The 23,743-nt window shown below is 50.0% G+C and overlaps 1 protein-coding gene across 6 annotated transcripts in view; it reads right to left on the bottom strand.

Annotated features, from left to right (window-relative positions):
- The window catches only part of PHC2 (polyhomeotic homolog 2), a 114,249-nt gene that overhangs the window by 39,645 nt on the left and 50,861 nt on the right, over positions 1–23,743 (bottom strand). For 4 of the 6 annotated variants that reach the window (XM_033227198.1, XM_033227199.1, XM_033227200.1 and 1 more), the window contains 6 exons: positions 13,090–13,317; positions 10,002–10,160; positions 8,501–8,578; positions 7,918–8,082; positions 6,029–6,181; positions 4,614–4,926 (listed from right to left, as the gene is read on the bottom strand). In XM_033227198.1, the coding sequence (XP_033083089.1) occupies positions 4,614–4,926; positions 6,029–6,181; positions 7,918–8,082; positions 8,501–8,578; positions 10,002–10,160; positions 13,090–13,263 (1,042 nt within the window). In that variant the 5' untranslated portion in view covers positions 13,264–13,317. Of the gene's footprint in view, positions 1–4,613; positions 4,927–6,028; positions 6,182–7,917; positions 8,083–8,500; positions 8,579–10,001; positions 10,161–13,089; positions 13,318–23,743 lie in introns of those variants that run through there. The other 2 variants (XM_033227204.1, XM_033227201.1) reach the window with 1 other exon arrangement.

Here is a 23,743-nt window from a genome sequence, read left to right as displayed (position 1 = left end):
AAGGGAGGAGGACAGGGATGGATGTGTATTAGGAAGTCACTGGCAGACAGGTGGTGGATGTCTGAAAGGTATGAACCAACAAACTCCTCTGTGAGTGAAACACAGGCCACAGGACTGAGTTTTAGGAGACCCACAGCTAATGGCAGAGGGCAAGGGAAAAGGAAGGAGGGTCCCACTTACACACACAGATGGTCACACGCGCACACAGCCACTCTGGGCTTAGGTACTTCCCAGTGCCAGCTGAGATCCTCCTCTTTCCTGTTCCATTCTTGAAACTTACTCATTTTTCAAAGCACAACTCAAATTTCTGCAGCCCCCATTAGAATTTAAACTCTTGTTCATCTCTTTAATACCCATAGTGTTCAGCGTAATGTTTGGCACATAATAGGTGCTAAATGAGTATCTGTTGAGCCACATAATTAAAGGGACAAATGGTTTGGGGATGACAGTGACTCTGAGCCATACCTCTTTCATTTGTGAAATGGAATAATCACCGTTAAGATTAAGTGAGATATGTAGGTAAAGCATTTAGTACAGTACGTGGAACATGGCTGTTCTTTAACTGGTAAGTATTATTATTAGTCCACAGCAACCGGGGAAATAGTCTAATAGAAGCCTAGGATGAAGAATTTTGGGAAAGAAGAAACGTCCACCAAGGCCAAGTCCCTTTGTGTGTCAGTCGGCTTTCTCTCTCACACATACACGCACACAGGCTCGTATGCACAGTGAAAGATATTAAGCAAAATATAAAGCTCCTCCACTGATAGCCTATTGATATAGGCTGGATTTTTCTCCCAACATAAAAAGAGATTCTTAGTCATCTAAATTTGGTGCTACAGTAGATAGTTGAAATGACCTCCGTGGCTGGTTCCACGATTTTAACATCAAAATCGTTGGGGATTTCTAGCGGATGACAGTCCCTCCTGTATGCTTTGGTTTTTATTGGATTCCCTAGGTAAAAGTGTGCTTGCAGTTTGGAGGCTGCTTTGGGAGGGAAACAGGGTGCCCAAGAATCCTAGAATCAGCAACATCGCATTGTCCAGCCTATCGCAGACAGAAATCACTGCCCCTGCACAAAACGCTCTCTGTGTTCAAACAAAGCAGCTGTGTGGCCTTCCAGCAGAGTTCTCGCTCCTCAGCTGAGACCTGAGACGGGCTGAGGATGCAGAACAAAGACCTGGCATCTGAAGGCCCAACTGGGTGAAAGGGCCCCAGCTTTTCAACAACCTGACAGTTCCCTTTTATCACAGCGTGTCCCTCCCGGTCAGCAACTTTCTCCTCACCTTTGGGCCTGAGTGTGCACCCAAAGCCCGGAGTTTATCCACTAGAATGAGAACTCCAAAAACCAAGTCTCCTATCTGGGGCTGTGGCCCACTTCCTTAGGATTCGGCTTCCCTGGAGGCCAGGCCCAAGGGACCCCTGCTGCCTGCCCCTCTTCTGCCCTCCGTTGCTCAGTCCTGTCAGTGAGAAGGGCAAGCCAGGCCCTTCTCCTTCCCCTCCAAAGCCCAACCTCTTAGGCTCTGTTCTCCGCCCCTTACTCCCCTCCCCCACCTGCTCCCCCACCCCTTTTCTCGGCATAAGGGACCTTTTCTATTTGCAGAGCCTAAAGAAGCTGGTTGCCAAGGTGACAGGAGCAGGAACAGCAGGGAGCTTGCCATGGGGGAGGGGCTTTGCCCCCAAACAGCTGTCAGTGGGAGCAGTCCCAGCTGGGACTGGAGGGTCTGCCTGCTCTGGGAGGAAACAGCCCCCAGGAGAACACATTCCTCTCTGCCGTACCCCCCCAACTACCCCACTGCAAGTCTCCACTGGTTACTTTCCCTGGGGGCAGCCAGCCAGCCAGCTCAAAAAATGCTCCAATAACAAACAAAAAATGCGTGCACGCTCGCTTGCTTTCTCTCTCCCAGACACACACACACACACACATACACACATACACACATGCATACTCAAGCACGCTCTTCTCTCCTGCTCTCAGATCCCTTGGTTCATTGACAGTGGGTTGGCTGGGCAGGAGGCCAGAAGTCACCTCTGCCCAGGGAACTGTGTAGCCCAAGACAGGTGCTGCTCCTGGCTGCCCTGCACTAGGTCCTAAGAATGATTTCAGTCCTTTTTGTTCAGGAGCCCTGAGAGGATCTTCCCCTACTAAACCTCCCCAGCTGCCTTCCATCTGGGAGGTGGGAGTCAGGGAGCTCAATATCCGGGCTTACAGAGAGGAAGGGGTGGGAGAGAGGAAGAATGAACGGGATAGTGGGAGGCAGAACAATGCAGGCCCACTGCTTTGTGTCTCTGGGGAGAGGTTCTTTGTGGGACTGCAGCTCACAGCTGCTCCAGAGAAAGTTCTGTGAAGCCACTGGTCTCTGCACTGCATTCTAGCCAGGCACTGTTAGGCTTAGGCCCTTGGGCCTCAAGCCTGTCACCTGTTGGTGTTTACCTTTACATGGGGTCTCCACCAGACTCTGCAAACCCTGAATAGGCTTAGACCTCCCCAGACTCTTTCAGCTTTGGGTCAGAAACAGGAAAGGCTGAGGAGGCCCCAGATTACTGTAAGAACTGAGAGGGACAATCTGGCTTGAGATGAAGAATAGTGTTTGACTCGGCCCCCAGTCCTGCCACTTACTACTTAGGTGACTTTGAGTACGTGACAGATGTAGTAAGCTCCTGGAGAACCTCTCTGAGCTTGTTTGCTCATCTGTAAAATGGATAAGGACACCTACTGGACAGGGATCTTTACAGGGTTTAAAGAAGCGTGATGCGTACAACTCAGGGCACGTTATCTAGCACATGGTGGATGTCCTGTGAATGCTGGTCCCGTTTCTGTCCAGTTTTCTTGAGAACTGAGTTGCCTAGCAGCCTTAGGAGGAACCCAAGAACTAGTCTCTCTTTTCAACAGTGTTAGAACTTGGGGTGCTGGCTTAGATTTAGAAAGAGGTTACATGTCGGCCTGGGCCGGAAGGGGGTTCTCAGGAAGGCTTGAGATGCAGATAGTCCTCCGGGGCATATGCAGATTGAACGAGAAACTAGAAGTGCTCATTTGGGGTCTCAGCTCTAGTCCAAGCTGCTTTCAATGCATTGAAAGAGCCCCCAGTCTACCCTTCTGAGCCTGACTTTCTTTTTCCATAAAAGGAAGAAGCTGGGCCACTTTCTGGAGAAAGCCATGCCAGACAGTGAGAAACATCTGAAGCCACAGGGCCGTGAGGCCTCCGTGGGGAGGCGCCTTTCTTGGCTCAGCAGTGACCGCTGGAATGCAGCGACTGACCCTTTGCCCCTGGGTAATTTCTGAAGCCTCGAGAAGGTGAATGAGGGATTTTGACCCCGTTTCCTCCTAACTCAGTGCCATGTGCACTGCTTTGCTTTTCTCCGCCTGGGAACCTTACCCACTCTGTCTGTCGGGTCACGTGCTCGTGCCGCAAGGCTCATATGCCGTGTCCTCTGAGGGACGGCGTCTCTGACCCATTCTGCTTGGCAGGCAGCTGACCATCTGTGCCCACACTGTGCCTGGTACTTAGTCCTAAAATAGAATTTATGAAGTGGAATGGATTTGCTTCTATATCTGGCTCCCTTCTTTTGACTGCACACTCCTTTAGGGAAAAAAAATCCTATCCTATTTTGCCAAAGATGTATTGAGATATATTCTTGATGTATTTTCTCAAGAAAAAGACCTGCAGGTTAGATTGGATGGTAAAATGGTTTGAGAGAAGACTGCAGTTAGTGGTTGTCTCAGGGATGCGATCAGCGTGACTCTCTCTTTAATGCAAAGCCGTGTGCTCTGCCACACTATTTATTTCTATGGTAAAACAGCGTGGTCTTGTTGCCTAGACCTATAGGCCTGGCTTCTTGGGCTCTTGGCAGATTTTCCCATGAAAGATTGCCTACAATGGGCAGCATGGGGATAGTTTTAGGAGGCAGGGAAAGGGGTCTAGCAGGGCATGTGGATTCATTGGGCCTGCCTCACAAGCAAGCTCCTATTCTCAAGTGTCTCCCTCACTGGCAAGCCTTTCCTAGCTCCTCTCCTCAAGGCCAGATAGCTCCTCTGTTCTGACAGCATTCAGAGCTTAGATCTATTATGGCATATGCACTGCACTTATCTGTCTCCCCAGCTAGACTGTGGAGGGCAGGACCTGAGTCTCATTTATCTCTGCACACCTAGAATTGGCAACATGACTGGCAAATACGAATCAACAAATGCTTGCTGAATGATGAGAAAAACTTTCTACACTCCCATCTCCCTGTATGGTTCTCACATGCTTCTGGCTAGCCCCTGGCCTTTTTGCTGAGTCTTGGAGAATTTCAAAATAGTTCAACTGCCCGCCTCCAGCCACTCCAGGTTGTGCCCACAGCTCAGAGCTGTGGCTGTGTACCCTGATTCATCGCTGTGCCCACTGTGCAGAAGGACTCCTTTATTCCAACTGACATGGCTGCCCTGCATAAAGTTAGACCAGAAGCATGGCACAGAGCCAGGAGCTGATGGACTCTTCGAGACAGGGAGGGAGAAGAGAAAGACCCATGGCTGGTATCTTTGCAAATCCGTGGGAAAAAGGAAAGTCTGAAAGTCTCCTTCTGACTCATGGCCCTGAGTTTTCTGGGAAAGGATTCCTGCTTCCTGAAGACCTTACCTGGTGCAATGAGGGGGTGGGCAGCCACAGCAGGAACCGTCCGGCTGAGCCCAGCCCGGCCCTCCATGCTCCCTGGCACACTGCTGTTGCCATCTCCTTTCTTGAGTGGCTCCATCACACTGTCAGCTATGCCAGGCTTGGCACCTGCGGGGGAAGCCTGAGCAGTATTTCTGCTCTGTGCTGGGGTAGGCAGAGGTTGGCTACTGCCTGGCGTGGGTTTCAGGGCCAAGCTGGGCAGGACAGGCTGAGTGGGGGTGGGGCCCGAGGCTGCTGCTGCTGGCGTCTGCTGTGTTCGGAGGGTCAAGTTCTGTACCTGGAAAAGAGGGGTCTGTGGGAGTCCAGAGAATGTGGTAGAAGCAATGCCAGTACACAACTAAGAGGGAGAGAGGGATGGATCCAGGAATGGCTGAATAGAACAGGAGGTTGTCAAATCAGAGAGAGAGAGAATGTGTTAGTGGCTGGAAGAGGAACCAGAAGCACGTGGAGTTGCTAAAGAGGGCCAGAGAGTTCGCTGTGACTGCATCCAGCAGCAGAAGAGGCTGAGTTCTGAGAAGGGCCTGCTGCCCAGCTGGGCAGGCAGGGGTGGGGAGGCCGGGCTCTGTCCCTTCTGTTGACCTCCCTCCTCCCCTACACTTTCAGGACTGGATGCACACCACCCAGAAATAATTCCCAGCGTCGGGGAGCATGGGGCTTCCCACACTGCAAAAGGCCAGGGCAAAAGTGGAAGTTAACTGACCAGCAAGGTCACCAGGCAAATATCTTGTCTCAGAATAAGGTTGCCACCGGCCCTTCCAAGACGGCCAGCACGCTTACTCAGCCTGGTCCCTGGCGCCCTCTGCTGGACACATGGAGGCTGTGCCAGACTGAAAATCCTGCTAACAGCCCTCTCCCATCGCCCTCCCCATTCTGTAGAGATGGGGAGAGGCGAGTGGTAGGGGTTCCTTCCCCCGCTGCTCACAGAATCTTCCCAGCCACAGTAGTATCTGTGTACTCCTAGCAGAGCAGGACATGTCTCTGCTCCCTCTTCCATGCCATTTTTCTCGAGTCCTGGCAGCGGTACCATGTGTAACCAGAGTGGGACTTTCCACTTATGGAGCAGCAGCAGCCAGACCAGCAATCCTGGGGCAGGTGTAAAGCATGGAGGGTAGCACAGCCCAGCCCTCCCTGGCAATCATGCTGGCCTCAGCAGGCTGCCCTCTGGCTCCTGACCTGTGTTTGAGGGAACAAAACAGAGCCAGGAGGGGCCGAGGCCTTTTGGAGGAGGGTAGATGCGCAGGCCTGGGGGCACTGGGGTGTCCTGTCTCCCGCCTGCTTTCCTAGCTGATCCCAGCCTCTCCTTGTGCCCCTCCCCAGTATCAGTGCCCCTCTACGGGGGTGCCCACCCCCCTGCCCTCCCACAAGCATGGAGTCCTCACCTGGGCGGGGGTGGGGGGCCGGGCGGGGGAGCCAGTGCCGAGCTCAGGCTGCACAGTAGCGACGGTGGCCGTGGGCGTGAAGATGAGCTGAGGGGACAAAGGAACAGTGCCGCCTAGGCTCCTAGCTACCTGCACCAGGTTACCTGGCTGGGCCTGGAATCACAGGAAACGAGGCGCCTTTTACCTGCCCGATGTGGACTCAGCCACAGGACACAACTGTTTAGCCCAGGAGCGGCTATGAGGAAGAGCAGGACCGTAGAAGCAGAAAGACAAGGAAGGGGGAGTCCAGGGGGAGCACCTGCCTTTCTCCAGAGGCTCGTTGTGTCCTGACCCAGGCTTGGTGTAGGGGTGGGTGGGGAGAGCCGCTCTGGGGCTACACCAAAGCCGAGTTCCCTTCAGAACCCTCTGTGAGGGGCTCATCCCAGGGGAGACCGATATCCCCAGGATACACTGAAGCCACTGCCTCCTCAGCATCCTGGGAAGCGAGATGGATGCCCTAGGACCACCTTGCAGGTCTAACCCACTGCTGAACCCAGGCCTGAGCCACGATGAGACTGCCTTCCAGGGGATCAAGTTCGATGTATCCTTTTGGTCATTTTCTAGTCAAAGTTAGGTTCAGAGGGGCCTGGAGACAACAACGGCAGAGGAAGCGGACTGCCTGGAGCCGTCCTCGTGTCTGAATCCCATCCTGTGGGGTGCAGGATCTATGGTATTCTCTGCCTGACACCTCGACCTCCGTGGGAGTCTAGCTCTGCGTCAATGTGGATGTGCTGGTGCCTTGACAGGGTGCTTTCCCTAGAACTCTGCGATAGCGCAGCTGTGCTTGTTCCTCTGTGGGTGTATGCCCTGCTCTGGGGAGGGAGGCAGACAGGCAGGCGTCACAACCCCAGTGGAGTAGAACACAGGGACAAGAAACCTGCAGACACAGTCAGCTTTGGGCAGCAGCATCACAGTGTGTCTGTCCAGTTCCCTAGGAGATGGAAGTCCATTTCATGCCTTGTGCCTAAGAGGCTGTTCCCTGGGGATGGAGATGGGCTTCAAATGATGAACTTGGAGCCAAGAGCAAATGTGTGGGACCACGACCAGACAAGCTCCAAAGGTTACATCCTGGCCATAAGAGCAAAGAGAGGGGTGGGACTGTGTTACCTTCGGGATAGTGTGTCAAGGGCCCGAAGGAGCAGACTTCAGAATGGGAGGTATGAGACACGACCCACGGTGACTGAGCCCTAGCTGAGGCTGCATACTATTGCCACCCAGGGAGTATGCTGCCATTTTCCCAGGGCATTCTCCTAAATCTTAGGGACTTGGTAGGCTCTTAAGGACTTTTGCACCCCTCAGGGACAGGTACAAAGGAAAGAACTGGTGCTATCCTGAGGACATCCTGCCCAAACAAGCTCACCTGGCCTCTGATTAGAATGGGGCCCAGCTGGGAGGGCAATGGAGGCACGCTGAAGCTGGAAAGCATCTTGGGCCCTTGACTTAGAGGTGGCCAGTCCTTATAAGGATGGTGGGAAGGGGAAGACCCCATTTCTGTCAAGCACATGGATGTCTGGGTGTCCAGGACCACCTGGCATGAACCACTCTGCCCATCCTGATTAATTTTGAGGAGTTTCTGATAAGGGGACACTTCTGTTTCACTCTAGGAGGCGAAGGAAAGGTGGCATTGCAGGTAACTTTCTCTGTTTCAGCCTGGAGCCCCACCCTTCGTGACTCCTCGAGGCTGTACCAAAGCTTCCACTCAGCCTTCCAGGCCCCCTTCTTTATCACACCCCTTATCTCCTTCCCCTGCCCCTAGTGCTTCCTCCCCACCCTTCTCCAGCTCCCAGCTCCCAGCTTCTCTGCCTCTGTCCTGGTGCCCCTGAGCCATGGCCCTAGCCATGGGTACTCACCATCTGTGCCCTCAGATACATCTGTGCTTGGCTCGCAGTCAGGGCTGGGGAAGACGTGTTGCCCAAGAGCACAGCCTGCTGAGCGATGCCTGAGGCTGCTGCAGAGTTCACGCTCTGGGCCCGGTTGAGGAGCTGGGCTGCTGCTGGGGAGGCTGCCAGGTTGATCTGATGTGCGGTAGGAGACAGGAGGTTCTGTTGGTGAACGGTGTCCCCCTCATCCGTTTCTTTCTCCCCCCCTTCTGCCCCTTGGTTTATTCAGCCTCCTTCAGGACCATCTGTGGTCCTTGGCCTTGGAGCATCCCCCAGTCCTGCCCCACCTCTGACCTTAGTGCAGAGCTGCAGGGGGATCTGATGTTGGGAGAACTGAGCTATCCACAGAGAGCCCTGACGTTGGGAGGATGACAGGAAGTTACTAACCTAAAGGTCAGTAAGAGACACGTCCTTTTCTTTTTCTTCCCGGCAGGAGCAACAGATTCCAGCCGTGATGTTACATAGCCACAGATTCACCATAATTGGGTCTGGGAACTTGGGCATTTTGGTCCTGGGGCTGTGGACTCTGCTGCTGCTCTCCCATTCTACTCACCGAAGATGACTGGGCCGGGGCCTGTGCAGACACATTGCTGCCTGAAGTGCTTCCTTGTCTGTTGGCTACCAGGCTTGCCTAGGAAAGAACAAACTCCTCTTAGAGTCCTAGACCTCCCCCAGTCACTCCTGGGCTATCATCATCCACAGGAGGTACTGCAGGATGGTGTTAAGGAGAACAGCCGCCGGGCGCGGTGGCTCAAGCCTGTAATCCCAGCACTTTGGGAGGCCGAGACGGGCGGATCACGAGGTCAGGAGATCGAGACCATCCTGGCTAACACGGTGAAACCCCGTCTCTACTAAAAAAATACAAAAAATTAGCCGGGCGAGATGGCGGGCGCCTGTAGTCCCAGCTACTCGGGAGGCTGAGGCGAGAGAATGGCGTAAACCCGGGAGGCGGAGCTTGCAGTGAGCTGAGATCCGGCCACTGCACTCCAGCCTGCGCGACAGAGCGAGACTCCGTCTCAAAAAAAAAAAAAAAAAAAAGGAGAACAGCCTCTGGAGGTCAGCCCCGAACCTGCCTCTGTGTGGCCCACAGCAAGTATCCCGCCTCCTCTGTGAATAGGTGAGGATGGTAACAGTACCTGCCTGATAGGATTGCTGAGAGGACTGAATAAGGCAAGGCACCGCCACTGAGCACTCCAACTATTAGGCCATGGCCTTCGATGTGTGGAGCCCTCCGCTCCACCACCATCACGCCCGGCCACCGCCACACCCCCGGCCACCGCCTTCACGCCCAGCCACCATCATCACACCCAGCCACCACCCCCACACAGAGAATTTGCAGACATGAGCGATAGTGTCCAAGCTGCCCTTCTCCCTGTGGCCAGCTTCTCATCCTTCAAGTGTCAGCTCCAGTGTTATTCCAGCAGATAGGCCTTTCCTGACCATGCAATGCAAGGCCGTCCACTTTGCCCTTCGGTCAGAGCAATCTGTTCTTCTCTTTCATGGTGCTTATTATAACTTAGAGATTGAAATATTTTGTTTCCTTGGCTATTTTGGTTCCTGTTTACTTGCTGTCTCCCATTAGAAGTGCCAAGAAGACAGGGTGCTCAGTATACCCAGTGCCTGATATAAACTTTGCACGCAGAAGGTACATAAAATGTTTTTCTAAATGGATAATAAATGTGTTCTTAGCTAAGGAGGAGAGACAGCAACAACGGGCAGACAAGATAAATAGGCAGTGCCCTTCGTTCATGAATGCTTCCCTGGAACCCACAGTCCTTTCCCTAGACCTGCGGTAAGGTGGTTAGGAGAGGGTATCCCTGGCACTTCCTCCCTGGGCTAGCATTCCGCCACTCCACTCACTAGCTGCATGACCCAGGGCCCTGTCCTTCACCTGCTAAAAGGGGATAATGATAGCAGTACCCGCATCACAAGGACTTCTTTAGGTTGTAGTAAGAGAAGGATGTGAAGCATGGGTGCGGTGCCTGCTTCCTCTCCCTTTCGCTTCCACAACCAGGACACCTGGCACCAGCCTTGAGGTCCTTCCCAAATCTCACCTGCTGCACGGCCGCCAGGCTCTGGAGCTGGGCGCTGCTGAGGTGCTGCTGCTGGAGCGCTGCAGTCTGCAGCATGAGGTGCTGCTGCTGGGCAGCGTACATCTGCTGCAGGTACTGAGCGGCCGTGCTGGGCTGTCTGTGTAGGGCCTGCTGGATCACCTGAGAAGAGGGAGGAGGGAGAAGAGCCAGGCTGGCAGTTGCCACACAGAATACCCCTTTGGCATAATGCCTTGCCTACCCCAGGCCTCTGTAACTGCTCAGGAGACGCCAAGATCTGTGACCACCACCATAGCCAGTTGTGGCCACTCTCTAGAACAGTGGGAGGACAGCTGTTCGCAGAGCTTCTTCATCAAGTCTAACCCTATCTATCTTGCCTGTCTCTGCAGCTCCTCCCCAGCACGGCCTGCTCCTGCATCATCTGCCTTGGTGAGGAGAATCAGAGCGCACACCATTGCTTTAACCAACTCTTGGGCAGTGAGGGAGGCTCAGGGAGATAGAAGGGTCTCCACCAGGCTTGTCAGGCACTCCTCTCCCTCTGTCACTCTGCAGCCTCAGATGAGGGTGAAGCTCAATAAGGCAAGGAAAAGAATGGGGGTGGAGGGAAGAGCAAAGTCAGCAGGGGGCCTACTCCAGCTTCAGCAACAGCCAGCCACAGGAAAACTTAGATGCAGGCAACGCCTTCTCCTTGAGGCTGGGGCTGTAAGGCAGACTTGGGGCTGCTCCCCAGGCCCACAGCTTCTCAGAGTCCCATCAATCCCTTAGAGGAAGGTTGCCTGGGTCTTGCAGAGCAGACCAGTGCTACAGGGACAGCACACTCCCCTTTTATTCTTTTTTTATCTTTATTTTTTGAGATGGAGTTTTGCTCTTGTTGCCCAGGCTGGAGTGCAGTGGTGCAATCTTAACTCACCGCAACCTCTACCTCCCAGGTTCAAGTGATTCTCCTGCCTCAGCCTCCCAAGGAGCTGGAATTACAGGTGCCTGCCACCACGCCTGGCTAATTTTTTTGTATTTTTAGTAGAGACAGGGTTTTACCATGTTGGTCAGGCTGGTCTTGAACTCCTGACCTCAGGTGATCTGCCCGCCTCAGCCTCCCAAAGTGCTGGGATTACAGGCGTGAGCCACTGCGCCCGGTCCCCTTTTATTCTTTCCCTCCCTCTCTCTTTCTCTCCATCATTCCCTCTTTTTAGCTTCTGTCTCCCATTCCCTGACTGTACTGCTTATTCCTTCTTTCCTGATGGGATTGGCCAATCTCCTGGAAAGGACAAAAGGCTGTCCTTTGATCCTCCCCATCCCCAGGAACAAAGAACAGCGAGTGCCTTTCCCCAGCCCTAAGATCCTCTGACTTCTTCCCGTGAGTCTCAGAGACATTTCTCCTCCCTTCTCCCACTGGTCACCCTCCTGTCATCTCTTCCCAGTTGATGCCTTGCAGTGGCCTTGACCAGGCTTCTCCCTATTTTCTACCCTTACCTCTGCTGAATCCCTGGCCACAGGTAGCTCCTGACCGTGGTCCCCATCTTGGCGAGCAAGCCTTGCCAGGATGGGGCCCAGGGTCAGGTCAGGCTTTCCCCAGGTTGGTGTGACTTCTAGGGCTGACAGCTCTAGGACAAAACAGCCTCTGGCTCAGATTTGGGGTTCTGTAAAAACAGCCTGTTATTATAGCAGATCCTCCGTGGGCTCTGGTGTCTCCCCAGACATCCCCATCCCAACTCTTCCACATGCTGCCCCCAGATTCCACTCCTCTGATGTGAACACCCCTCTCCGAGATCCTGTTTTATTTTAACTCTATTCTTTTTCCCTCCTGCTCTCCCAGAATTATTTGTCTGTATTCCCTTTGCCTAGGCCTTTCTATTAGACTCCTGAAAGTGACCTCCCCAGCAGTCCAGCTCGCGTAGTTGAGATCCTGTGACCCTTCCTCATAAGAGGATGTCAACAAAGGGAGACAGGAAGAGCCCAGAATGGTTCTGCATGCAACCTTGGGTGATTCCACTCGCCAGAGCAGAACCCCAGACCCCCTTTTGCCTAGAATTGTGATGAATGGCAGGAGTGGGTACATCCGAATGCTGTGGCTAGAAATCAGAGATAAAGTCCTCATGCATGATGGGCCAGGGCCGGGCGCTGGGGTTGGGGGCAAGGGTAGGGGCAGGAAACATGGATTCACTAAGCACGAGGTGGAAATAACTGGGAGAGGGAAGAGTCTAGGGTATCTGATGGCATCTTCTTTAACTCGGGTTTTCAGGCCCTCTTACTGTCTGCTGTGGGTTCTCCCCTGTTCCCTTATCTGGGCCTAAGTTCAAAGCAGGATGAGGTCACTTTTCTAGTATACCCAAACTGTAATAGCAAAGTCACTGCGAGTAAACACTTCTCAGCTGTGGTCTCTCTTTTCTGCCTGTATTATCCGGGAATCTCAAAAAAAAAACCATTGTAGTGATTAAGAACACAGGTCTGGGGAGAGTTAGCTTCAATTTCTTTGTCTTTACCTGAATGACCTTGGACAAGTTATTACCTTCTCTGAGCCCCAGTTTTCTCAACTACAGAATTGTGCCTAATAATAACCAAAATGATAAGTGTGCAAAATGCTTAGTACCGTGTCAGGCACACAGCAGATGGTAGTGCATGGCCCTGACTGCATTTAGGAGCAGTGAGCTGCCACCTGGAAGGCCTTGTGGATGACACTTGCCAACTGCTGCTTTAGGGGAGAAGGTAAAAAGCTGCAATGACAAAGGATTATTTGGGGGTTCTTTTTGGTTTTTGGTCTTTGAAAAACTGAGATCTGTTCTTCACCGGACAATGGTCATTTAGAGAGTAGGTCTAGGTTGCGGCTGAGAAGCTCTTGATCATGTATTATTTGTTATTGTTACTTGTCTGCCCTTTACACTTTCACACACGTGTCCTCCAAACTCCCTGGTTGGGCCATTTTGCATCCTTCACCCCCTGTAACAATACATAAATGTATATCTACGAACTCACTCCCATATGCCCGTTCTAGAGTCCACATCTAGATTATCCCACCAGACCATGCCAACACCTCCTCCTTGCTAGCTCTGGAGATGATTAAGGAGTAAAATTCTCAGATCAATTACAATCTTACCTGCACGGTCTGCCGGTCTGGAATACCACTGTACACAGAAATCTGAGGCCCGGTGGGGCGGCCACTTCCACCACTGCTGCTGTTGTTGCAGCCACTGCTGCTACTGGCCCCGCTGGTACTGCTGGTGGCACAGGCACTGCTAGATGTATGAGGGACTGGCAGCTCATTCTCCATGGCCTGCAGTGTGGCGCAGTCAGGGCGCTCCGATGGCAGAAGGGCAGGCAGATGCTAGGAGGGAAGAGGCAGAAGTGAATGGTTTGACAGACACTTACTAGACAGAGAATGCTCACAGAGTCGGCCTTTTGTATCCGTAGGTTTCACATCCATGGATTCAACCAACCACGGATCAAAAATATTCAAGAAACACGGTGTCTGTACTGAACATGTACACTTTTTCTTGTCATTATTCCCTAACCAATACAGTGTAACAACTATTTGCATAGCATTTACATTGTATGAGGTATTACAAGTAATCTAGAGATGGTTTAAAGTATATAGGAGGATGTGGGTCAGTTATATACAAATATTATGCCGCTTTATATTAGGGACTTGAGCTTCCATGAATTTTGGCATCCAAGGGGATTTCTGGAACCAGTCCTCTGTGGATACCAAGTGACGACTATGCAGTATATACATCAGCTTTCCAAACAGTCTGTGGTGGGGCCACTTGGGAACTGAAGTCTCTGTTTTTTGAGACTGGAGTTTCACTTTATCACTCAGGCTGGAGTGCAGTGGTACGATCTTGGCTCACTGCAATCTCCATCTCCCGGGTTCAAGTGATTCTCGTGCCTCAGCCTCCGAGTAGTTGGGATTACAGGCAACCGCCACATGCCCAGCTAATTTTTGTATTTTTAGTAGAGACAGGGTTTTGCCATGTTGGCCAGGCTGGTCTTGAACTCCTGATCTCAAGTGATCTGCCTGCCTTGACCTTCCAAAGTGCCGGGATTATAGGCATGAGCCACCGTGCCCGGCCACTTGGGAACTGAGGTCTTTAGACACACGTGCCCTCAGAAGGACACAGGGCAGACTCGGTTCACTGACTGACATTTGAAATCAGGTCTGGCTGATTCTAAAGTCTGTGACCTGTTCATTCTGCTGGAGGAGGCAAAACTAGGAGACAGACTTCCTATAACGTTCTCCCTAGCAGTGATCTCAGGGATCACCTCTCACCCTATCAGCCTTTTCATTTTTGGGGTGGGGACACTGAACATCGGAGAATTTATTATTTGTCCATATTTATACAGCCACCTAGTGAAAGCAGTAGGATTAAAAATCTACAGAGGCCGGGCCTGGTGGCTCAAGCCTGTAATCCCAGCACTTTGGGAGGCCGAGACGGGTGGATCACGAGGTCAGGAGATCGAGACCATCCTGGCTAACATGGTGAAACCCCGTCTCTACTAAAAAAATACAAAAAATTAGCCGGGCGATGTGGCGGGCGCCTGTAGTCCCAGCTACTCAGGAGGCTGAGGCGAGAGAATGGCATAAACCCGGGAGGCGGAGCTTGCAGTGAGCTGAGATCCGGCCACTGCACTCCAGCCTGGGTGACAGAGCGAGACTCCGTCTCAAAAATAAAATAAAATAAAATAAAATAAAAATCTACAGAGAAGGCTGGGTGTGGTGGCTCACACCTGTAATCCCAGCACTTTGGGAGGCTAAGGTGGGCAGATCACGAGGTCAAGAGATCAAGACCATCCTGGCCAACATGGTGAAACCCCATCTCTACAAAAAATACAAAAATTAGTTGGGCGTGGTGGCATGCGCCTGTAGTTCCAGCTACTTGGGAGACTGAGGTAGGAGAATCACTTGAACCTGGGAGGCGGAGGTTGCAGTGAGCTGAGATTGCACCACTGCACTCCAGCCTGGTGACAGAGTGAGACTTCGTCCTAAAAAAAAAAAAAAAAAAAAAGAAATCTATAGAGAATAGAATAAGAGAAAGAGGTACATCAGAAGGCAGTCCAATAAACTGAGGTGTTTATTTAGTTTAGTTTGCAAAGCCAGAAGAGCTCAAGTGTGTTTGAGGTCTCCATCTTTATTAGGTATGCACTTACTGAGTGCCCTCTGGATCTAACGCTCAGGAGGGTACCATACTGACCAATTTGGTTAAAATCTCAGGTTGTGGAATCAGAAAGACTTGGCTTTGTCCTGGCTCTGCCACTTTCTAGCTAGGAAATCCTGGCATGTCACACCTGTCTGACCTGTTTCTTAATCAATTAGATGTGATAGGATATGGGCTGTGGTGAACATAAAGAAAAGTGATGATGTAGGGTGCTCAGCAGAATGCCAAGCATATCCTGCGTGCTCTGTAAGCACTGGCTCTTGTGGCCTGGTTCACACTGCCTGGATCCAATAGATCAGGCCTCTCCTGAGACAGAACTGGCAGAGCCTTCTGGAACCTCCTATGCCAGTCAGTAAGGAGGGCCAGAAATTCCTTCAGGGCCCATCCTATGGTCTGAATACAGAACTGGAAATTGCACCTTCCCTTGAGGCTGTGTGCTTGGCAGTGGAGAGGGGTTGGGAAAGAAGGGAAGGGTGGTGGGAGAGGCACACCCAGATCTGAGTTTAAGTTCCTCCTTTTTTCTTTTTCCATGCTCTTCTTAAACATCCTCATTTCTGTGTGGAGGCTGTTCCTTCTACCCATTCCTTCCTACATGGAAAAATAATATGTGTTTGTCATCCCATCACATTCAATCATCTGCTTATAGAGTATACCGATTTAATAGGTGAAGAAAATACAGTTTTTCACACTAATGAGAGCATGATTAGTGCAAAGAGCCAAAGTAATCATTACTATCCTGCTGTTATCTCCCCAATACTGCTCAGTTTCAGGGTTATCATTTCTCAGGCTGCCTTCTTCAGACTGGGGAAATTTCATTGTGGGCTGAAAAAAGTGTGGGTAAAGGCTAAAAGACAGGAATGTTGGGAGTCTGGAAACCCCAGGCCCTCTCAGGTGGCAGGCAGCAAGCTGCTTATGATTTCCAAGGCAGTGTAGCAGCCTGCAAGCTGCACTCTTGACCTTACTCTTCAAGCAGTGATTTTTCCTTATGTTCATATGTCTGCTTTTACTGCCATAGGGCAAGGTGCTTGTCCATAAATTAATTCCCTTTGTCCTGAGCTGCACTAAGTGCTGGGCCTTATTATGGCTGCTGACTTGCTAAGGATGCTTATGATAATGATGATGATGCAGGAATCAATGAAGCGGCAAAGTCAACAAGCACTTCCTATGCCTTGGCGCTGTCAAAATCCACTTTATCTTATGTTCTAGGGAGGGAAAATTAGGCTGTGTAAAAAGTGGTAGAAGGTATAATTCCTGATCTCACAGAAACTGAAAAACTAATTGTAAAGATGAGGTGCAATTGAAATTATAAGGATCATCAAGCAACAAATCAGTAAATGAGAGTTCCATTCAAACACAGACTACCCCATAGAATCCCAACATCTTCTCTTAGTTCAAAGTCTCACCTCCCTTTTCCCAAATGTTGGCCAGAATTGGGTTTCATTTCTTGCTTTTCATTCCACACTAGAAAATCTCAACTGGAGTACTTATAAATATAAAAAATAAAATGGGAAAATAGGGCAGCAACCACAGCAAATTAAGAGGGTAGAATAATCTACATCCTGGATGATCAAGTCTCAGTTCTATTTCTGTGAGTGTAGTTAATCATACTGAATTGCATACTTAAAATCTAGTCATATTCTGACCTTCCCTCCTCTATCCTTTACGTGATTGAGAGCAATCAAGAGTGAGAAAGTGCGCTTGAAAGACAGCCACAGCTATCAAAAGCATGAGCTAGAACAGAAGCTGTGTAGAGTCTGTTCCTTCTATCCGTTCCTTCCTAAATGGAAAAATAATATTTATTTATCATCCTATCACAGACATTCAGTCCTCTGCTTGTAGAGTATACCCATTTAAGCGGGGAAAAAACATAATTTTTCAAATTAGTAAGAGCATGATTAGCACAAAGAGCCAAAGTCATCATTAATATCCTGTTGCTATCTCCCCAATACTGCTCAGTTTGAGGGTTATAATTTCTATTTCTTTTTTCCTTTTGCAGCAGCTAGGGCAGACACTGTGGAGAGTGTACACTCAAATCTTGTTAAGAAATAAGACAAAATTATTGAGGGAGCATAGCATTCCTTTACAGAAAAACTGTACAGGCCAGGACAGCCACTGCTCCCCATGCAGGGGAGAGAGACTTACTGCAGCAACCTGGGCACATGGGCACAGTACACTTCTCACACTCTTGTCGCCTGTCTCCTCCTCCTGCGGGCAAGCATGCCATTCCTTTCTTCTCTCTCCAGTTCTAGGCTTTGCCTTCCCACCCACCTCCCCCGCCACTGCCCCCCCTCACCACTCCCCCAACCCCCCTGCCCCCCCACCATTCCCCACCCCCACCACCATCCCCCCCGCCCACCCCCCCACCATTCCCCCTTCCCCTCGCTATCACCCCCCACCACACGTGTCTTTTCTGTGACAGTAGTTTTGGATTCCCCAGTCCCTGGTTTTCCGCTCTTTCCCTGCCCCTGGTCCCTGCCCTCTCTCACACCTGTGGCCACGCTCCCTTTCACCACTGATTTCTCAGAGCTGCTCATTGGGTGGGCCCATCCTCAGTGTGCTCACCCTCCCTCACTATGCCTTCGCTCTCTTGAATACAAGCACGTCCTCCCCTCACTCTTGCTCCCACTCTTGCCCTCTTGCCCCCCCGTGATTGATCCAGACTGGTAGTTCTATTTCCCTCTAATGAGCTGTCTCCCCTACTCTTGACCTTCTTGCTGCCTCCCGGGTTGCTTGCCCTTGACCAGTCTCCCTCTGCCTCTGGCTCCCTGTGGCTCTCCCAAGTGCCTGCATCCTTGCTGCACGTGCTCCAGCTCTCTCTCCTGTCGCTTGTGGTCTCCCCCTCTCTGAGCATCTGCCATCCCAGGCTTGATCAGCAGGTCTGTCTCTTTAATTCACACACACACTCTCTCTTACTCCCTGGATAGTGCATGCTTGTGTTGCTCTCTGTCCCCAGCTTGCCCCTCTGTTCTAGCTTATGCTTTTGATAGCTGTGGCTGTCTTTTGAGTGTGCTCTCTCACTCTCTTGACTGCTCTCTCTCTCAAATACTCATGTAAAGGATAAAGGAAGAAAGGTCAGAATATGACTAGATTTTAAGTGTGCAATTCAGTACCATTAACTACACTCACACTGTTGTGCAATCATCACTACCATCTATTCCTAGAACTTTCTCATTACCCAAAACAGAAACTCTATAACCATTAAGCAATAACTCCTCACTCAGTGCCCCTTGTCCCCTGCCTATCCCCTAACCTCTAATCTACTTTCTTTTTTTTTTTTTGGAGACGGAGTCTCGCTCTGTCGCCCAGGCTGGAGTGCAGTGGCTGGATCTCAGCTCACTGCAAGCTCCGCCTCCCGGGTTCACACCATTCTCCTGCCTCAGCCTCCTGAGTAGCTGGGACTACAGGCACCCGCCACCTCGCCCGGCTAGATTTTTATATTTTTTAGTAGAGACGGGGTTTCACCGTGTTAGCCAGGATGGTCTCGATCTCCTGACCTCGTGATCCGCCCATCTTGGCCTCCCAAAGTGCTGGGATTACAGGCTTGAGCCACTGCGCCCAGCCTAATCTACTTTCATTCTCTATGAATTTGCCTGTTCTAGATAGCTCATTCAAGTGGAAACAGACAATATTTGTCCTTTTGTGTCTGACTTGTTTCACTTAACATAATGTTTTCAAAGTTCATTCATGTTGTAGCATGTATGAGAATTTCTTTCCCTTTGATAGCTGAATAGTATTCCATTGGATACCTACATACACACCACATTGTGTTTGTTCATCTGCTGATGAACGCTTGGGTGGTTTCCACCTTTTGGCTACTGTGAATAATATTGCAATGGAATGAACATGGCAATATAAGGGTTATATGCCACAGATTGTTTGAGTCCCTGCTTCTATTCTGTTGGGTGTAACCTAGCAGTGAAATCTCTGGGTCATATGTTATTCCATGTTTGGTATGTGAATATCCATTTGTCCCTGGATCATGTATTGAATTACCCATTCTCGGGCCCGCCCAGTGCCCCCAGCCCCCAAGCTGCTCCATGTAGTATGTGAAACCCTCCATTATCTGACCCATTTTGCCTTCCTGGCCTCATTTTCCACAATTCCACTGTCTCTGGTCTCAGCACTATGACCAAGGTGGCCAGGTCGTTTGGAATTTGGGTGCCTTGCTACTTCCTACCTCTGTGGTTTTTACTGCTGTGGTTTCACTCACACTATTCCCCTCCCTTGAAATGCCTTCCTTCAATTTTTCACGTAACCAGCTCCTTAGATCTTCAAAACTCTTGAGTCTCTCTTGTGAAATATGCACTGAATGCAACCCCCTCAACCCTTCTCCTCTTGCTTCCTTCAAATTAGGTTCCAATGTCTTCACTTAAGTCATCCAGCTGGATGGCTGCTCCCAGAGCACTCTGTGCCTGCCTCTCTCCTAGCACTTACAACGTAGCCTTATAAGAAAGTGATTCACTTGGGGGTGGGATTATGTCATATTTTCCCATAATACCTTGTGCTTCATTCCATAGATGTTTGTTGAATAAAATTGCTTGAAATGCACCATATTCCATCCCACTCCTCATCTGAAAGCTTAATCTCTACCTCGTCCACAAATTTCTCACCAACTAGTTTAAAACATCAACCAGCTGTGATTTCACTTCAGTACCTTCCATCAATGGTGTCTATACTAATAATAGTGATTATTTATTGAGCACTGACTACTTGTAAGCACTACTGTGGGCACTATCACAGATGCTACGACTTCCCTTATGGTGTGGGTATGATTATCCCAATTTTGTCAATGAGAAATATATCTAAGCAATTTATGTAAGGTAATTACAGAACTGGGATTCAAAACCAGGTCTGACTCCAAAATCAGAGTGCTTCCGGTGATACTCTCTGCAACTTCACCTTGAGCCATTATTTCTTTTTTTTTTTTTTGAGACGGAGTCTCGCTCTTTTGCCTGGGCTGGAGTGCAGTGGCCAGATCTCAGCTCACTGCAAGCTCCGCCTCCCGGGTTCACGCCATTCTCCTGCCTCAGCCTCCCCAGTAGCTGGGACTACAGGCGCCGCCACCTCGCCCGGCTAGTTTTTTGTATTTTTAGTAGAGACGGGGTTTCACCGTGTTAGCCAGGATGGTCTCAATCTCCTGACCTCGTGATCCGCCCATCTCAGCCTCCCAAAGTGCTGGGATTACAGGTTGAGCCATTATTTCAACCACACTGGGCAAAGTCCATGTCAAAGCATACTTGATTTTCAGTTGAAAACAAACTGAGACCTCTGAATGTAATTCCCTAATTGTTAATTAATGTCCATTTATACTTACAAAATATTATCTGTATGTAATGTATATATAAAGGGTAATATGCATGTGTACCCATCAACCAGTGTGAGAAATCAAACATTACCATCATTTCCCTTGTTTTCCCCTTGCAAGAATGGAGACCCAGTGTGGGGGAGGTAAGTGACTTGGGGTGATATGGCTCCCCTGATTCTCATCCAGTGCCATGGAAGGCACCTCAGGAAACCTCCTGCCCGCATGGTGGTAGCAACTTATCAATGAGAGAGGTGAAGCTTGCCCTGCAGAGAAAGCAGAAGCTAGGGTCCTGCCATATGTCACTTTATTATTGCTCTCCTAGTTGAAGGGAACTTGAGTTGGAAGGAAACACAATTAGGAAGTGTGGACCCATATAACAGCTTTAAAACTTTTTTTTCCTACAGTTCCCCTTTTGAACCAGAGCTTTCATATCTTCCCCCTCCCACCTTCCTTCTGCTCAAAGTTCTGGTTGCTGGGGAGTAGTGGAGGCATTTTCGAGTCTCAGTGAGGGCTACTGAGGCATCTGTGGACTCTCCTTACATCCTTCCCTCTGGTGACCTACATTAGAAAATCTGAATCCTTAAACTTTCACAGTATCTAGGCTTTCAGCATTCTACCCACCCCTTTTCAATTTCCTTTGAATTCCTACTCTTATTCTTCCCTTCTCTTCCTTCTAACTAGTTCCTTATTTCTTCCCCAAGGCCACCCATCCCTGTGGACTCCCATTATAAATCACAGCCAAATCTCATTAATGGCTAACATCCAGAGCTAGAAGTCTGTTTTTCTCTGGGTTCCCACTCACTGTGTGGTTTTGTGTAAGTCCCCGCTCTGAAGGGCTATGATTCCTATTTCAGTCACTTCTCCGCTCCTAACCGCAAGGGGCCACTTTGAATGATGTGCAGACTATAACTGGCTTGGATAGTGATCTTATTACAGGTCTCTGCTGCCCACAGGGCCTGAGACCAGCAGCTGGAGAAACGCTGATGGTTCTGTCCTCCCAGGAGCCGCCAAGTCTACGAAACACTAGGCCTTTGTCCCCAGTGTCAGGGAAATCCATTTGCTGTGGATTACAGCTGTGACAGAGGTTCCGGGAAAGCAGAGGGGAAGGATACTGAAAACCACTCTCCAAATCTAGCCTAAAGCCCTGGGGTAAGGCAGGGTGAGGTTTTTCCTAATGGTATCAGAGCTGGGCAGGAAATGAGAAGTCTAGTCAGTCCTATCGTGGCTGCTGGTATTATCATGTGGTGGCTTGGTACGGAGAGTCTGAAGAGATGGGTGAATGTATTCCTTTGCTGTGGCTCTGCTTCTCCTCTCTGGTTGCCTCTCCGCCAGAGGCATAAGGCAGTAACAACAGAAGATTCAGACTCCCTAGACTTAGGGGGCCTGGGGAAGGCCTCCGTGCACCTCCCAGCTGCTGCATGAATGTAAGTGTCCTGATTTGTTCCAGTCTGAAGCACTGACTCACTGGGAGCAGTCCAAATGGATGCAGCTCAAACTGTCTCAAAAGGTCCCTCCCTCATCCCTGTCCTCTGCATGTTGCCACCTTTAGTGTCTCTAGAAACCTAAGTTAGTAAATGAAGGCCAACGAAAATAGAAGTGAAGGATGATGAATTGAAGCTGGTCATATAGTCCTAGCAATCCAAATAGAATGATTTCATTGTGAAGCAAAACACTATAAATTTAAATGAATAAACTCTTTTTGAAACCTTACTGTTTTCTTCCTAATTTATAAAAGGCAGGTTATATTAAGGATTTCTATTACAAGCTGGTGCTGGTTGGCTGAAGAATATGAGGAGGAAAAAGAAGGATTTGCTGTCCTTTGGGAGGGATGTACAGTGAAAGCCACATTGTGCAGATGCTGAGTGCTTGGGGACAGGGGATGGATGAGTTCATCTAGACTCGGGCAGCTCTGTACTCACTGCTGTAAGGCAGGGCAAAATACATTGTGTGTCTTCTATGGGCCCCTAATCAAATACAAGTCGTGTCCTTATAAACGAATGCCATGTGAAGACACAGGCACACACGGGGAGAAGCCAGCCATGTGAAGATGGAGGCAGAGAAAGGAGCTATGCTGCCACCAGCCAAACAACACCTGCAGTCACCAGAAGCTAGGAAGAGGCGAGAAAGGACTTCAGGGGGAGCATGGCCCTGCCAACACCTGGATTTCATACTTCCAGCCTCCAGAACGGTAACACGATACATTTGTGTTGTTTTAAGCCACCTAGTTTGTGGTAATTTGTTAAGGCGGCCTTAGGGAACTATTATGCTGCCTAATACTCAACCTGACCAGCCTAAAAAGGTCAACTGAAACTAATGGTAAAAAAAAGGGTGCAAAGGCATTAAAAACAGTTAATATAACGGCTTTGCATGCTCTAAGGCAAGGCTTCTCAAAAATGTGGTCCCTTGGCAACTCTCCAAAAATGCAAATTTTCAGGCGCCACTTCAGACCTATGGAATCAGAAATTCTGGGAGTGGGGCTCAGCAGCCTGTGTTCTCACAGCCTTCTGGGAGATTCTGATGCCTATGAAGTATGAGAGCCACTGCTTTAAGGGGCAATTTGAATATGAGATTTAAAAGGGGCAGTCACCATTGATGCCCTAAGATGGTCATAATGAAGTCCCTGCTAAAAGGGACTAGAATTTGAGATGGGAAGAGTTACCAAACATAGTTTCTTCCCTGCTGAAGCCTCAAAATACCTCCGCATGGAAAGAAGACAATCTTGGCAGCACTCAGTTTAGGGATCTTCCTGTTTCTCTCTAGCTTCATTGCCTACCACGTGGCCCACACAGCCGATTCCAGAATTAGTCACATGCTGTCTCATCCCTTGCCCAGACCTTTCCCTCTGCCTGGGCCACTCCCCAGGCCCCTCACTCCCCATCTCCCTGGCCGGAGCGCATTTACCCTTTGCAGTTCAGCTGTAACGTCTGCTCCTCCTAGGGACTTCCTTTTTGTACCCCAGCCTGGATTTGGTGCCTTCTGCTGAACTTTAATAGCATGGCAGGACAGCTGATTTTATTCACTAGGCAGTGATTCCATTAGTTTTAGATTCCTAATGCCTAACATGGTGCTGAGCCAGCAACAGTAAGATTTTATTAAATGAGGAATGAATAAAGCTTGAAGCTCTTTGGGAAGCTCTTCACCTCCTGATGAGGAACCTGAGGTTAAGATACTGAAGCATGCTGTGGAAATACCATGTTATCTGAGAAGGGACCTTTGAAACTATTAGTAGCCAATTAGCACCTTTACTCAAATTTGTGTGTCCAGATGGCTATTCTCAATAGGGCCCAGGACAG

The sequence above is a fragment of the Trachypithecus francoisi genome, unplaced genomic scaffold, assembly GCF_009764315.1.
Source record: "Trachypithecus francoisi isolate TF-2019V2 unplaced genomic scaffold, Tfra_2.0 Lachesis_group12, whole genome shotgun sequence".
Classification (NCBI taxonomy): domain Eukaryota; kingdom Metazoa; phylum Chordata; class Mammalia; order Primates; family Cercopithecidae; genus Trachypithecus; species Trachypithecus francoisi.
Note: the sequence above shows the minus strand (reverse complement) of the source record. Positions and strands in the feature narration are given on the sequence as shown.